The sequence below is a fragment of the Protopterus annectens genome, chromosome 5.part1 (genome assembly GCF_019279795.1).
Source record: "Protopterus annectens isolate FY-2018-M chromosome 5.part1, PAN1.0, whole genome shotgun sequence".
Classification (NCBI taxonomy): Eukaryota; Metazoa; Chordata; order Ceratodontiformes; family Protopteridae; genus Protopterus; species Protopterus annectens.
Window position 1 is genome coordinate 403,137,123 of NC_056736.1, and position 15,567 is coordinate 403,152,689.

General features: G+C 43.6%; 1 protein-coding gene across 1 annotated transcript in view; it reads right to left on the reverse strand.

Moving 5' to 3' along the window:
* Window positions 1-15,567, reverse strand: part of SCML2 (Scm polycomb group protein like 2) — a 2,608,432-nt gene that overhangs the window by 2,293,312 nt on the left and 299,553 nt on the right. Inside the window, exon 2 of the mRNA XM_044073060.1 lies at window positions 1,673-1,771. Coding sequence (XP_043928995.1) covers window positions 1,673-1,718 — 46 coding nt within the window. The 5' untranslated portion in view covers window positions 1,719-1,771. The remainder of the gene's footprint in view (window positions 1-1,672; window positions 1,772-15,567) is intronic.

The window sequence follows — 15,567 nt, forward strand, 5'->3', positions numbered from 1 at the left end:
TGTAGATGCTCGAGGATATCCATTGCTGCAGTCCAAATTTCCCTCCCTCCTACCCCCTTATTTAGGTTTGGGTTTTGGGTGGTATTTTTTGCATTCTGACGTCTGAGGCAAGAAAGACTGAGGGTATGGCGTCGGTCATGCGCATTTGTACTGGCACATACTGATGTCAGCCTCGAGCGCCATGACCGACGCCAGATTCTAGCCCTTTGGTATTCGGGCCGATGGTGGACAGCGGAATACCCATGTGTCAGGACTGCAGCAATGGATATCCTCGAACATCTACATTTATGGTAGGTACAAAACTGTACTTTTCCTATGCTGCAGCCTTAGTAAGAGTCTATGAACCATATGTCTGACCCTCCAAAAGAAAAGACTGTGGGACTGTGATGGTCCACCCAAGATAATCAATCACTATCATTTCACTGGGGGGTGATAAGACACTTCAAAGGGGTTAATGTGACTCTGCACTGATCGATTTAAACGGCTTTCATTTGCGTTACATACTACAAAATTCATAAGCTACCTGACAGATGTGGGCACCTAACATGCAAAGTACTACAGCGTGCTTTTAACAGCAGTGTGTGATTTGCTACTCCTTTCCAATACCATCTTCTACTGCCATCTTTTATATTAATGTACATTTCACTCTAAACATAACCACCTGCAAACAAGTACAAAGTGGTTAAGTCTCAAACTTGAAGGCTAGAGGAGAGATGCTAAGAGTGCGATGTGGGAGTGTAAATTCTAACATGGCACCACTGCTGCAAGTCGCACAATACAGTGTTAGTGAAAGGAAAAACATAATTTACAAATACTAATACAGACCCTTCCAACACAGCCTGGTAAAGATGTTGGAAAACTGCACAACATGCACCAAATTACAAAAATTTGTTTAAACCCACAGTAAACAAGAAAGTTACACTTGAACAAAATATGTTTTTAATTTAAAATGATATACAAATGCCTCCAAACTTAATCATGCTGTTTAGAAAGACACTGCTGAAGAGAAATAAGGCAATACATAAAAAGACAATGTAATTACCAAAATATCCAGTGGTACAGAAAAGCTTCAGCAACAGCCTAAAACACTTTTTTTTTTTTTAGGTTGAACATGGGACGGCATTAAAATTACTATTATGACACTTGTGCATTATGCACACAAAGCAATTAATTACTCTGTGTACTGCAGGGACACAAAACAGCTAAAAGTGAAGAAAATAATACTTTTGACTACTTCAGAGTTTAGCATTTCTCTCTGACCATCACTAACATCAGGTGATGGCAAAAAACAGAGGTAAAACACTAAAGGTCTGAAGGTTACCCTACTTTGAAATCTGACAGAGCTGGAGCAACTGCCAGACACACACACATACACTTGTATCAATGCATTCTTCTAGATCTACAGCACACTCAGCTGGGATTGATTAACCAAGTCCCTAAAACTTACCTTTAGCTGCTGCTGATGGTCGTCCCATGTCTGCTTCAATGTCTGGAACTGCCCTAAACAGAACGAGCTAAAGTTTCAAACAGTCTTAATTCCTTCCTCTCAGAGAAGTCGGCCCCCTGCAGAGCAACAGCACAATACCATCTTAATGCACTATAGGGCACAGCCCACAGCAAACACAGACGTAGTACATGTCTGTACAAAACATCCTGTAAACAAGGTACTTACCAGAGGGTGATGGGTCAAAAAAGACCCCTGCAGCAGAAACCGGCATGATTATTTATCCTTTCTACGATGTTCGCCGATCAATAGATAGCTGAAGCAAACCTTCAAAGAGTAAGGAGAGGGGAAAAAAGTTTAATACGTATTATAGATCTCACTTACACTACTGGCAAGCAATAACATGGTGAACCAAAATATCCATTGAACATAATAGTTTTAAAGTCAGACAGACAACTGACTGTACACTAGCAAAGCAAAATACATTTCACCATTACATAGTATATTCCCTCTATTTCATGCTCCTTCCCTCCAAACCCACATGTGCAATGCTGCATTTTTAGAACATTCCTTCTCCACTTCAGTGCAGCAATAACTGTTTCCTGCAATCACATATTCCACCCATGTGTGCTTCATACTATAACAAGATACCTATTTTGTCAGTTATGGTCTACAGATGTTTATACATCCTTTTTTTTTTTTTTTTTAATTATTACTATTGCAGGATTTGCGGCATCATTCCTTCTACCTACGTACATATTAAGATATGTGTGTGTGGGCATGTGTGTGCATACACACAAACATACACAGAATCTGAACCCTCAATTTATAAGTTTTCTAAATATAATCCAGTAGCTAGCATATACCAACAGTGAAGGAACTAAGACAGCAAGTAACTAATAGTATTATAAAATAACTTGGGATACACTGATATAACAAACAGTTACAAGACCACAACATATAGCAAGAAAATACCACTACGGAAAATATAAAAAAAAAAAAAAAAAAACGAAACTGTTACAAATGATATTATAAAAGTTTCAATTTGACTGTTAAAAAGTAACATTGTATACATTTTGCTAAGACAGAAATATGCGGATGTTAAAACTACTTTTGAGAATTTTAGTGGTAGTGTGATGACTTCATAAACCCTTCAATGTTCACCTTTGAAGTTTTTCAATCAGGCATCAAAACAAGATGACAAATCTGCCAAACAGATGTTCATAGCAAATCCGGCACACTTACCAACTATAACAATTACTGAAATAGAAAAAAAGAGAAGCTTCACGGTGCTTACACAGGGCTGTGCATCAGAAATAAACCAATCATCTGTCAAACAGTATACAAATAAATGGGAAAAAAACATGTACATGCACACACCACAAACACACTTCTGCATGTATGCGTTTTCTAATCTACCTGCCCTTACCAGCACGTCAGTGACCGACTAAAACAGAACTGATTTTCCAATTCCCAGCAACAGTTTCCAAGTTCGACCTCTCAAAACACTGGCTGTACTATGAGATCCTTATAGTTTGTCGAGTTCCTAAATCTTGCCCAGCTACCACGAGAAGGTGGCGATATTCATTCTCAAGCAATAGCCACTTAAATAGAACATTTTTGGTCACTACCAAAAGATAAAGACCACAGAGGAGGTCAGAAACAGAGTGACTGGTAAACTGACCACTTCATTCCAAGACTGACAGTTGTTTCACTAACACATCTCTACAATGTCTGCAGTACGGCCACCTGAGAACCCAGCCAATGTTAAATCTCCTGATCCCCTCTACCATCATATTGAACAATATCCCAAAATACAAACTCCTCTACCTGAGGAAGCAGGGCAGGGCTCCCACCCACAGACATCTTTCCCCTGCAGACAGCAATCTATTTCTTTTTTTAGGACAGCAGGACAACTTCTGATTTGGAGGTGCTGATTTTCAAGTCAGCTGCTCTACACTCGGAAGTGAACTGGAAATCAAATTCACTTCTGGCTTACAGGACATCGCCATCATCTGCACACTACAAATTTCTAGCTCTCACGTCTGTAGTCTCCATTTTTGAGGGGACCGTCTATAGAGCTACAAATGAAAGTTATACAGGAAGATATTACAGCCATAGAACATTAACTGCAGACATCACAGGAAAAGCAGGTAGAAATTAAAACTGTGGAGAGAAAGGCAAAAGTTTTGTGAAACTAAAAAGCAGTCAAGCACAATTACAGAAAAAAGTGCAGACTACAACTAGGAAATACACAGGATTTTACATAAGGAAAAATATGAAAGCTTAGAAGATGAGCAACCAATTAATTCTAAAGACATGCAGACTACACAATACAGCATAATTAAAAATAAAGAGAAAGAAAAACTAAAGAAAAAGAAACTTGCTTGCATGAAGTATAAAAATGATTTCTCTAAATATTGACAAGTACAATAAAAGTACAGTTTTGTACCTACCATAAATGTAGATGTTCGAGTGTACACCCCTGCTGCAGTCATCACACTTGGGTTATCCTGTCGTCAGGCAGTCCCGCAGTGTTTAGTGTAGTGGGCTGAAATAGCTGATGCATGGATTTTAATGGAAGAAAAAGAAAGTCCTTTGTGCAACATCTCAGTTAAATACTGTAGAATCTGAGGCATGTGAGGCTGTAGTGTTCTTTGGCCTTTGGCTTGGTTCCAGGCGCAAAACCTTTTCCATTTGTCCGAATAGGCCTTCCTGGTGCTGGGCCTCCTAGCTTCCAGAATAACATCCATAACTGCTTGGGAAAGAGGAGCTGGCTGGATGCTTAGGTGATTTGCCATGCAGCCAGATTTAAGGTTTTGAGCTGGCTGTGAAGAATCTGATTGTTTTGCTGTGTGAGCAAATGGGCAATTTGTGGTAAAATCCAAGGAGGGCCCTGGGCCATATTCCTCAACAGTGGGTACCAGTGCTGGCGTGGCCAGTCTGGGGCTATGAGCATCAGTCGTGGTCTCTCCTTTCTGACTTTCAGAAGCACCTTTGTGAGGAGAGGGAAGGCATATACTGTCAGGATTTTCCAACTGAATGAGAGTGCGTCCACTTTCCAAGCTTGATGGTGAAGTGTCCTTGTACAAAATTTTGTTAGTTGATAGTTTTGAGGACTGGCAAACAGGTCTATGTCTGGAAGGCCCCATTTCTGAGTTATCATTGCAAATACTTGTGGATCCAGTTTCCACTCGTGGGGATCCATGATGTTTCTGCTGAGGTAGTCTTCCAATGTGTTCTTTTTTCCTGGCAGGAACTGAGCTTGTAACTGAACTTGGTAAGCCAGAGCTGTGTTCCACAAGGTCACTGCTTGCTTGCATAGAGGGTAGGAGTGTGTACCCCCTTGTTTGTTTATGTACCACATTACTGTGGTGTTGTTCGTCCTTATTGTAAGTTGTCCTGGATGTAATAGATTCTTGAAGGTTATCAGAGCATTCTGTACAGCTAGCATCTCTTTTTGATTGATGTGCAGATTCCTTTGATCTGCAGTCCATACGCCTTGAACGCACTGTCCTGCCATGTGTGCCCCCCAGGCGTAGTCCGATGCATCTGTTGTCATAGTTTGCCTGGCTGGGGGCAAGGTGAAAGGCTGACCCTTGTTGAGGTGACATGCCTGTGACCACCATAGAAACTTCTGTTGTAGGCAGGGAATGAGAGATATCATTGTGTTCAAGCTGTGGCTGTGTTGAGACCATACGCTTTTTAGGTACCACTGTAATTTCCTCATATGCAGCTTTGCAAATGGTATTAGTAGTATGCAAGATGCCATGAAGCCCAAGACCTGCAGAATTTTTCTTGCAGGTAGTTAGGTTTTTGTTGCCACTGTTTTGAAATATTGAGTCAGTTGTAGTTGTTTGACTGGCGTCAGATAAGCCTTCTAGGCCGTTGTATTCAAGCTGGCACCCAGGAATGTCATATTTTGTGAGGGTACTAGTTTTGATTTCTTTTCATTTACCGTGTACCCCAGGCAACTTAGAAGATGTTTTACAAAAGCCAGATGTTGTAAGAGGATGTCCTTGCTTTCTGCTTGGATGAGGCAGTCGTCCAGGTATGGGTATATTTGAATTCCTCTTTGTCTGCAGTATGCAATTACTGGTGCCAGGCATTTTGTGAAAACCCTGGGTGCAGTAGATAAGCCAAAGGGCAGTGCAGAAAATTGGTAGTGGGTTGAACCTGCAATGAAACAGAGGTATCTTCTTCAACTTTGTCTGATAGGGACATGCAGGTATGCCTCCTTGAGGTCCAACGTTACTAGCCATGCTTTCTTGCCCAACATGGGAAGAAGCTGCTGTAGTGTTAGCATCTTGAATTTGTGTACTTGTAAGAAGGTGTTTAGAATAGAAAGGTCCAGAATTGGTTTCCAGGCATTGTCCTTTCTGGGAACTAGAAAGAGTCTTGAGTAAAATCCTTGGCCTTGCTCTCGAGTAGGTACCAGTTGAATGGCTTTCATGTCCATGAGAGCTGTAATTTGTTTTTGTGCCTCTGCCCATTGATTTTGTAGCAGGTTTGGCATTCCTCTTTTCATTGGCAAGGTGTGGAAATGGAACCTGTATCCTCGTGAAATTATGTCTAGGACCCATTTGTCCTTTGTGACAATGTGCCAGTAGTCTGAAAAAAGTGCGAGTTTTCCTCCCAAGGGGGCTGCCAAGAGAGTGTTGCTTGGCCAGATGAGGTGCAAGGCATTGAGTTTGCCTTCTGGTAGTTTGGGACCCGTCTTCTCCTCCCTTCTGTGTTGCAGTGCCCCATTGTCGAGGTTTGTACTGGGCTTGTGGTTGTCCTCTGCCTCTTGGACGTCTGTATTTACCCCTCTGTGGTCTGTCAGTAGCTGGAAAGGACCAATTTTTTGTTGGCCAATTTCTGCAGAAGCGAGGGGGCTGTACCTGTAGAAAATCTTTGACTGTCTGCATAGATTTTGCCTTATCCTCCATTTTCTTTAAGACTACTTCTGCTTTAACTCCAAAAAGAACATCCTGCTGTAAGGGAGCATCTAGAAGTTTTGCTTTAACATGATCAGGTAGAGTTTGTTCCTTTAGCCAAGAATGCCTACGTATAACAGACCCAGTGACAGCTGCTCTGCAGGAATCCTCCAAAGAATCAAACCCACATTGTAAAGTACGTTTGCCCACCTGTTCAGTTGCATGCAACAGATCCTGCATTTCTTTCAATTCAGACTGTTGAGGGAGTGTGCTCATTTTTTGTTTTAACTGAGACATTAGAAATTGCTGATATTTTATCATGTGAAATTAGCAATTTAGTGCCCTCATAGCTAGAGTGGCTGAGGTGTACACCTTTTTCCCCCACCTGTCTAGTGCTCTGGAGTCCCTTTCAGAGGGTACAGGATTTTTTGCCGTAGAAGCCTTAGCCCCTTTTATAAAGGAATTTGTGGGAATCAGGTACTCTATAGCATCTGTCAGGTTTGGCTGGAGCAGGAGGCAGAGAATCTAGGTTCAAACTGGATTCTAAGTAAACATCATACACAATGTCTAAAACTGGGGGGATGGCAAGTGGTCAGTGCTGGGGGAGTAAAAGAAACTCTCGGAGTCTTTTTTTTGAGTCAGAGCAGTCCTGACCTTCCCAGTGAAAATGTTCCCTCATAGTGTGTAAAGTTTCCCCAAAGGAGTAGTCTTCAGGAGGAGAAGCTGAGGGAATAGAATCCTCAGCATCAGAATCTTCATAAGGGGAGAAGGAGTAATCTTGGTCCTCAGAGGAGCCTGAGGAAATAGACACTTGTTCAGAGGAGGCATAATCTTCCTCTTGTCTAGGCCTTTTGTCGGGTGGGGGTTGGGAACCCCTGATTAAAGAGATCAAATCTTCAGCCATTTTGAGCATCTGTTTCTTAGGCATGGGGCCTTGAACTGGAGACTGAAGTGCAGTCTTTTTAGGTTTAATAGGAGTCTTAGTCTTAGGATACGTTTTTATGGTGAGCGTAGTCGGTCTGAAAACGCCTTCAGAAACCGAAGGCGTTTCTGCAGCACCGACATCTTTTTCAGCAGTGTCATCGGTAGGGGCTAAACAAAATGGCTGCGTTGGCCTAGTACTCTCCGCCAAAAGCTCCGAAGCGGTCTCGGGTTCCAGATCTGCGGTAGTCAGGGGCTGCGTCAGAGCCTCACTGAAGACCGGTGAACCTGAGACCGGACCTTTTCTACCGAAGTAGTGTCGTGCGAAATCAAAGCGTCTTTTTATAGTACGCTTATTAAACCTAGCACAAAAACGACAACCAGTGACGTCGTGTTCTGGGCCTAGGCAAGGTATGCAGTAAGAATGAAAATCCTTATGAGGTATTTGCTTCCCACAAGAAATACAATTGTTAACTTTTTCTGACATCGGTCTGAGGCAAGAAAAGTTTCCCCAATGGGGTACTTAGCTTTATTGAAGACTTCGGATCTGAAATTCGACTTCGAAAATCTCAGGAGTCGGCCGACAGGCAATTGCGAACTGCTTCTGCTTCGGGCACCACGCGGCAAGAAAGACTGAAGAAAATGGCGTCGGATGAATTATATATACCTCTGGAGCACTGACGTCAGGAAAGAAGCGTCAGCAACCGATGCCGGACCAAGACTTTGGAATTCCGGCCGACTGCGGGACCGCCTGATGACAGGATAACCCAAGTGTGATGACTGCAGCAGGGTAACACGTTGAACATCACCATACAGATGGTGATAAATTGACAATGCAATTGGATAGTTTAAAAAAAAAGATGCAAAATATGGACATACTTTGCTTAGATGGGAAACATGACAGAGAATTTGGGGAAGGCATGTGCACTGGTCTTAGGTTTTCAAGAGTGTTCTAGATAGAACTCCACTATAAAATACAGCTGATAATATCAAGCTACGGAACAGCGCTATGAAGGCTGAAAAGTACAGATATTTACTTATTTTTATTTACACTTTACTGACTGGGTTAGTCTGGCCACTTTTAGGTGGAAACTTGAGGTGGTATTCATACTGACTAGGGAAATTTTGCCACAACACTTGAGAACTTCCTCTAATCTTTTCAAAAACATTTCAGATCTTCTACATCCACCTCAGCTAACAACTCAGGCAAACGGGACTGCAGTTTTAATGTCTCGTTCAAATGATGGTTGACATCTGGTCTCAGGACAAACAAACTATGTAATGTTGTCTTTCGGCTTTTTCCCCAGTTAGGGGTCGCCACAGCGGAACTCCGGTCTGCCAATGAATGGCAGCAGATTTTGACAAATGCCAAGGTGCCAGCTCGACGTCCAACCTTCAATGAAGGCATGCCCATTTACGCATGTCTTTCAAACGCCCACCCAACCGCGGGGAGGACATGCAGACTCCACACAGAAGCAACTCCCCGCACTCCAGCCGAGAATCGAACGGGAGAACCTCTTGCTGTGAGGCAACAATGCTACCACCACGGATAGGCTTATTTTCAAGAGGATGAGCAATATATGTTAACAACGGTTTAACTCTAAAATATCGAGGTGCACATCTGCAACTGTCAGATATGTGAAAGGTTTTCAACAATTCACATTAGTGAACTGAAAAATGCCGAACTCAGAAAAGAGAGAATGTCAATGTGCATTCACTTCTTTTGTTGCGAGTTTGGCATTTTGAGTGGAAATCGCACTACAGTGGGGATCAGGACATGTATCCCTTCCCTCACTGTACTGCAATCTCTGAGTTTATATAATATATATATATATATATATATATATATATATATATATATACACACACACACATACATACATACACACACACACACATACACTCAATACTCAATATTTCTTAAGGGAAATTGTACTTTACTGTGTGTGTATTTATTATCCTTTCCCTATATGGACGCGCCTCACTGGTGTTCGTGGTGAGGCTTGAGGCTCCTTGATTGCTGGGCCAGGGCAAGGGTGTCACATATTGTTTGGCTGTGGTGGGATATCCACACCACATATTAATTGGTTGGCAAATACTAACTGGCTTTTAGTGGTGTGGGTAGAGAGAATTCCTGTAGCGTGGGTAGAGAGAATTCCTGTAGCTTGTGTAAAGTAGATCTTGGAAGGTGTTTTGTACTCTAAATCAGCCACACAGCGAATACTCAGAGCTCAGATCACAATTGTTTTATTTCTTTTGTTAGCTTAGTTAGTCAGGGAGAGCAGGCAGCATTGTCAGCAAAGGAGTACAGAAAGCTGACAAGGAGCCAGCTGGCTGAGATGTGCCAGGCTAGGGGACTGGTGCATGGAAACCTGACTAATGCAGACATGATTGCAGGTTTGGTCAAAGCTGCATCAGAAAACAGCAACCAGGAAGACAACCAGACTGGCAGTGGAAATGTACCACCCTCAGAGAATGGACAGCTCAACCTTTCTGCAGAGGACTTGAAAATCCATCTGGAGCTAAAGATACTTGAGTTGGAGGCCAAGCGTTTGGAAACGGAAGCAGCTGAGAGACTGAGACGTCTACAGGCTAAGGAGAATGAGAGACTGCTAAGCCTGGAAGCTGAGGAAAAGAAGAGGCAGAGGCAGCATGAGAGGGGAGATGCTGATTCTTCGCCAGAGTCATGGAGGTAATGGGGAAGGGAATAACTGGACCACAGAAGCACAAAAGGTCAGTAAATTTCTTCCGCACTTTAAAGAGGGGAATAATTTTGATAGTTTCATTCATATGTTTAAGAGGGTATGTAAACAGTGTGATGTTGACCAAAGGCTCTGGGTACGGATCCTGACCCCCTTACTCCATGGTAATGCATTATCTAAACTTGCTGATTGCGAATATTTTGATTATACTGCTATTACAAATCACTTTTTAGAATGTTTTATGCTAACACCTGAAACTTGTAGGAAAACGTTTCGTGAGCATAGACACAAGGCAGATGAAAAGGTGTGTGAATATGTTGCTGAACTGAGCACTTATTTTCATAGGTGTGTGAGTGGATGTCAGGTCACCACTTCTGAAGGGCTGGTAGACCTTTTGGTGAGGGAACAAGCTCTTAGCACTTTGCCTGAGGACATGAGGATCTGGTTAGCTAATAGACAATGTGCTACTTCAGAGGATTTGGGGGAAGAATGGAGCCTATACCTAAGCAAGAAGGGCATCCCTGCACAGGAAAGGGAGCCCCGGTACTGGTCATGGGTCTAAAGGAACCCATGGTGGGCAGCACAGACTGCCCCAACAGAATCTGCCAGTAGCAGGGGAAGCCACTAGTCCAGGTACATGTCCAGGACCAAGGGTTAAATGTTTTGAATGCAACCAGAGAGCAATGTTGCATACAGATGTCCACAGAGGCAAGGTGGGGAACAAAAGGTGAGAGAGTCAGCACGTGGGGAAGACAAAATGGCAATAGTAGGTTGTCTTGAAACAACAGGGGTACAGAACTACCACCCTACAGATGTCCTGATAGGGAAGGATTTGGATGAGGAAGTACCATGTGTTTACGCAGTTACACGCAGTGAGGCTAGGAGACAAGCATGTGGGTCTGGTAGCGTGGGGGAGACCCAAACAGGCTGCATACTTGCAGCCAGGACTGGTGAGGTGGTTACTTCAGGGAGGGAGCTACTCTGTAGCAGCAAGACTGAAGGTGAGCCACAACTGCTCATGGGTACTGATGTTCCCTTGGGCAGAGTAAGTACAGTTGTGTACACTTACAATAAATGTAGATGTTAGAGTGTATTCACTGTTGCAGTCATTACATTTGGGTAATCTGCTGGCAGGTTGCCCTCAGTCAGCCTGATTAACAAAGTCTTGGGTCCTGCATCGGCTGCTGTTCCTTCTTCCATGACGTCAGGTCGTTAGGGGTATAAAACATGCAGCCGACGCCATTACATCTGTTTTTCTTGCCCCAGATGTCAGGTGTCCCCCAAATGAGGAGCAAATAAAATTAAAAACATAAAAAATATACCTCCAATCAAGGGAACACACCAAAAGGGCTTTTAAGCATAGTGAAAGAAGGTAGAGGTATAGCCAGAGAAAAATAGGGGGCAGGAGGGAGGGTAACCAGGACTGCAACAGTGAATACACTCAAACATCTACAATTATGGTAAGTGTACACAACTGTACTATGTTCTTCATGTTTCACTGTTGCAGTCATTACATTTGGGTAGATTTCCAAAGCTATAGTTGGGTGGAGGGAATTATACAGCATTAGGACCAGCTACAAGGCCCTGCAGGACAGCAGTGGCAAAGCCAGCTCTGGATTTTGAGAAAAGTGGTAAATGGTAATGTTTGGCGAACGTATGAACTGAGCTCCAGGTAGCAGCTTCTAGAATGTCCCCGGTAGGAATACCTCTGAGAAAGGCTGTTGAAGTAGATGCAGCCCAAGTGGAATGGGATCTGATCCCCTGGGGGATAGTTTTTCCATGGTGCATATAGCAAAAACAAATACAATGGCCTATCCATTTGGAAATGGTTTGCTTTGAAATAGCCCTTCCCTCTGCCCCTGCAGCAAATGCCACCAGCAGTTGTTCAGATTTTCTTTGAGATTTTGTCCTGCTCAAGTAAAATCTAAGTTGTCTGTGTACATCCAATGAATGCAGAATCCGCTCCCCCCTTGTTCTGTGGATTGGGAAAGAAAGCCGGCAAATGAATGGTTTGATTAAGAGCCACACTGGATACCACCTTAGGCATAAAGGAAGGACTGGTCCTGAGAGATACCCTGTCCGCATGAAAAATTATGAAAGGCTCCAATGCCATAAGAGCCTGTAATTCGGTAATCCTTCTAGCTGAAGTGACTGCTAAAAGGAAAGCTGTTTTCCAGGAGAGAAATTTTAAGTATGCAGTAGCAGCTGGCTCGAAAGGAGGGAGAGTGAGCTTCTCAAATACAAAATTGAGGTCCCAGGCAGGGGTTGGAGCTCTCCTGGGTGGTCTTAAGTTTTTGGCCCCTCTGAGATACTGCTTTAGCAGAGGATAAGTGAAGAGGGGAGGATCTGTGTTGTAATGAGCTGAAATGGCTGAGGTATGGATTTTTATGGAAGAAAAGGACAGGCCCTGGTGAAGCATCACAGGTAAGTATTGTAAAATTTGAGGAATGTTGGGCACTGCTGTGCTTATCCTTTGAGATTGATTCCAGGCACAGAATCTTTTCCATTTGTCAGCATAAGATTTTCTAGTACTAGGTCTTCTCGCCTCCAAAATGACATCCATCACAGGTTTGCTGAGGGATGCTAACGGTGAATTTAGGTGATTAGCCACGCTGCAAGATTCAAAGTTTGGAGCTGTGTGTGCAGAATTTGGTTGTTCTGCTGAGACAGTAAGTAAGGTGTCTGAGGCAGGTGCCACAGTGGAAGGTGTGACACATTGCGCAGGAGTGGGTACCAGTGTTGGCGAGGCCAGTCTGGAGCAATCAAAATCATTTTGGTTTGTCCTGCTTGACTTTTAGTAGAACTTGGGAGAGCAGAGGGGGAAAGGCATAGACTGATGGGTTTTCCCAGCTGAAGGATAGAGCATCCACTTTCCAGGCGTTTTTGTCATGAATTCTTGTGCAAAATTTGTCCAACTGATAGTTCTGGGGTGAGGCAAAAAGATTTATGTCTGGGCTCCCCCATTTGCGTGTCAACATGTTGAAAATCCGTGGTTCCAGTTTCCAATCATGTGGGTCCATGACATTTCTGCTTAGTTCGTCTGCTAGAGTATTCAGCTTTCCTGGCAGGAATTCAGATTGTAGTTGTACTTGATAGGTCAAGGCTGTGTTCCACAATGTCATGGCTAGTCTGCAAAGGGGGTAGGAGTGTGTACCCCCCTGCTTATGTACCACATAACCGTGGTGCTGTCTGCCTTTATCATTAATTGTTCTGGATGAAGGTAGTCCTGGAAGGCTGTCGGTGCATTCTGTACAGCTAGCATTTCTTTTTGATTGATATGAAGGTGCATTTGATTTGAGCTCCATTTGCCCTGAATGCACTTCCCTGCCAGATGTGCCCCCCAAGCATAGTCTGATGTGTCTGTAGTTAGGGTTTGGATGGCAGGGGGTGGTGTGAATGGCAGTCCCTTGTTTTGGTGGCAGGCCTCTGCCCACCATAGGAACTCTAGTTGCAGGCAAGGTATGATAGGAATCATTGTTTCCAGGCTGTGACAATGCTGACTCCATAGACTTTTTAAGTACCACTGAAGTTTTCTCATATGCAGTCTTGCATATGGAATTAGAAGAATGCAGGAGGCCATGAACCCCAAGGCTTGAAGTATTTGCCTTGCAGAAAGCAGGGTTTTTGTGGCCACCTGTTTGAAGTAAGTCACCAAATGAATTTGCTTCTCTGGCGTAAGGAAAGCCATCTGGGCAGTTGTATTCAAGCTTGCACCCAGGAATGTAATTTTTTGAGAGGGTACCAGTTGTGATTTATTTTAATTTATAGTGTACCCTAGACAAGTTAGAACCCTTTTTACAAATGCCAGATGGTTTAGAAGAGAGTCCTTGTTTTCTGCCTGAATTAAGACAATCGTCCAGGTATGGATATATTTGGATATTTATTTTCCTGCAAAATGCAATTACTGGAGACAGGCACTTTGTGAAGACCCTGAGCGCAGTAGATAAGCCAAAGGGCAGTGCAGAGAACTGGTAATGCAAGTAGCCTGCTTTGAAGCGGAGGTATCTTCTGCAAGATTCCCTGATTGGGACATGCAGGTAAGCCTCTTAAATCTAGAGTTGCCAACCAGACATCTTTGCCTAGCATAGGAAGTAACTGGTGAAGAGTCAGCATCTTGAATTTTGGAATGTCCAGAAAGATGTTTAGAGTAGATAAGTACAGAATTGGACGCCATGATTTGTCTTTTCTGGGTACCAGGAAAAGTCTTTAATAGAAACTTTGCCCCTTTTCCTCTTTTGGTACTGGTTGAATAGCCCCCCCCCCCCCCATGCGCATGAGGGAAAGTACTTTTTTCTGGGACTCTGCCCACTGATTTGGGGGCAGGTCTGGCCATCCGTTTGGAATTGCCAACGTGTGGAAATGAAATATGTATCCCTGGGATACTATATTTAAAACCCATTTGTCGTGGGTTATAAGTTGCCAGTTTTCCCCCCAAAGGGGCGGCTAAAAGGAAAGTGCTTGGTAAGTGTAAATGGAAGTCATTGAGACTGCTTACCATAGGGGGGTGTCTTGTTGTTTCCAGATTTGGAAGAGGAGGCACCCCACTGTTTTGTTCTGAAAGTCCCTTGTGACTGAAACCTGGAGGCTTTGGAATGTCTGGGTTTGACTTGAGTGGCTCTCGAAGGAACTGGGGAGCAAAAATATTTAGAAGCAAAAATGTACCAACGTTTAATAGTGCGTTGATTAAATAAAGCACAAAACCCGACAGCAAGGTACATTGTGATCAGGGCCTGGGCAAGGAATACAGTACACATGAAAATCCTTATGAAGTATTTGCTTCCCACAAGTAATGCAATTATTAACTTTTACTGACATCGGCAAGGAGCAAGAAAAAGTTTCCCCAATGGGGTACTTAGCTTTTTAGTTGAAGGTTTTGGATCTGAAACTCGAAAATGAAAATTTCAGGAGTCGGCTGACCGGCACTCGCGAACTGCTTCTGCTTCAGGCACCATGGGGCAAGAAAGACTGATGTAATGGCGTAGGCTGCATGTTTTATACCCCTGATGACCTGACGTCATGGAAGAAGGGACAGCAACCGATGCAGGACCCAAGACTTTGTTAATCAGGCCGACTGAGGGCAACCTGCCAGCAGATTTCCCAAATGTAATGACTGCAACAGTGAAACACGAAAAACATCTGCAAAGGTTGAGGTGAGTAGTAGTACCCAGGCTGACAGTGAAGCACCACTGTCAGAGGATGCCAGACATCTTGTGGAAGGGGAGCTGGGAAGGGTTACAAAGAGAGAGTTAAGACAGGCTCAGATCCCAGACCCCACACTGCAAGGCCTGAGGCAGGTAGCTAGTAAAGCACCTGATTTTCAAGGGAAGGGGGACTCTGTATACTGGGACAAAGGGTTACTGTATAGAGAGTGGACCCATGAGGTAGGGCTAGAAGGTGAGAGGGTACCACCAGTTGGTAGTGACAAGAGCCTACCATCTGGCGCTTCTAGCCATAGTCTAGGATATTCCCTTTGCAGGTCATATGGTCATAAAATGTACAAAGAGACGTATTAGGCAGAACTTCCATTGGCTTGGAATTTCCAGAGATGTAACAGGGTACTGCAGGACCTGTGAGCAGTGCA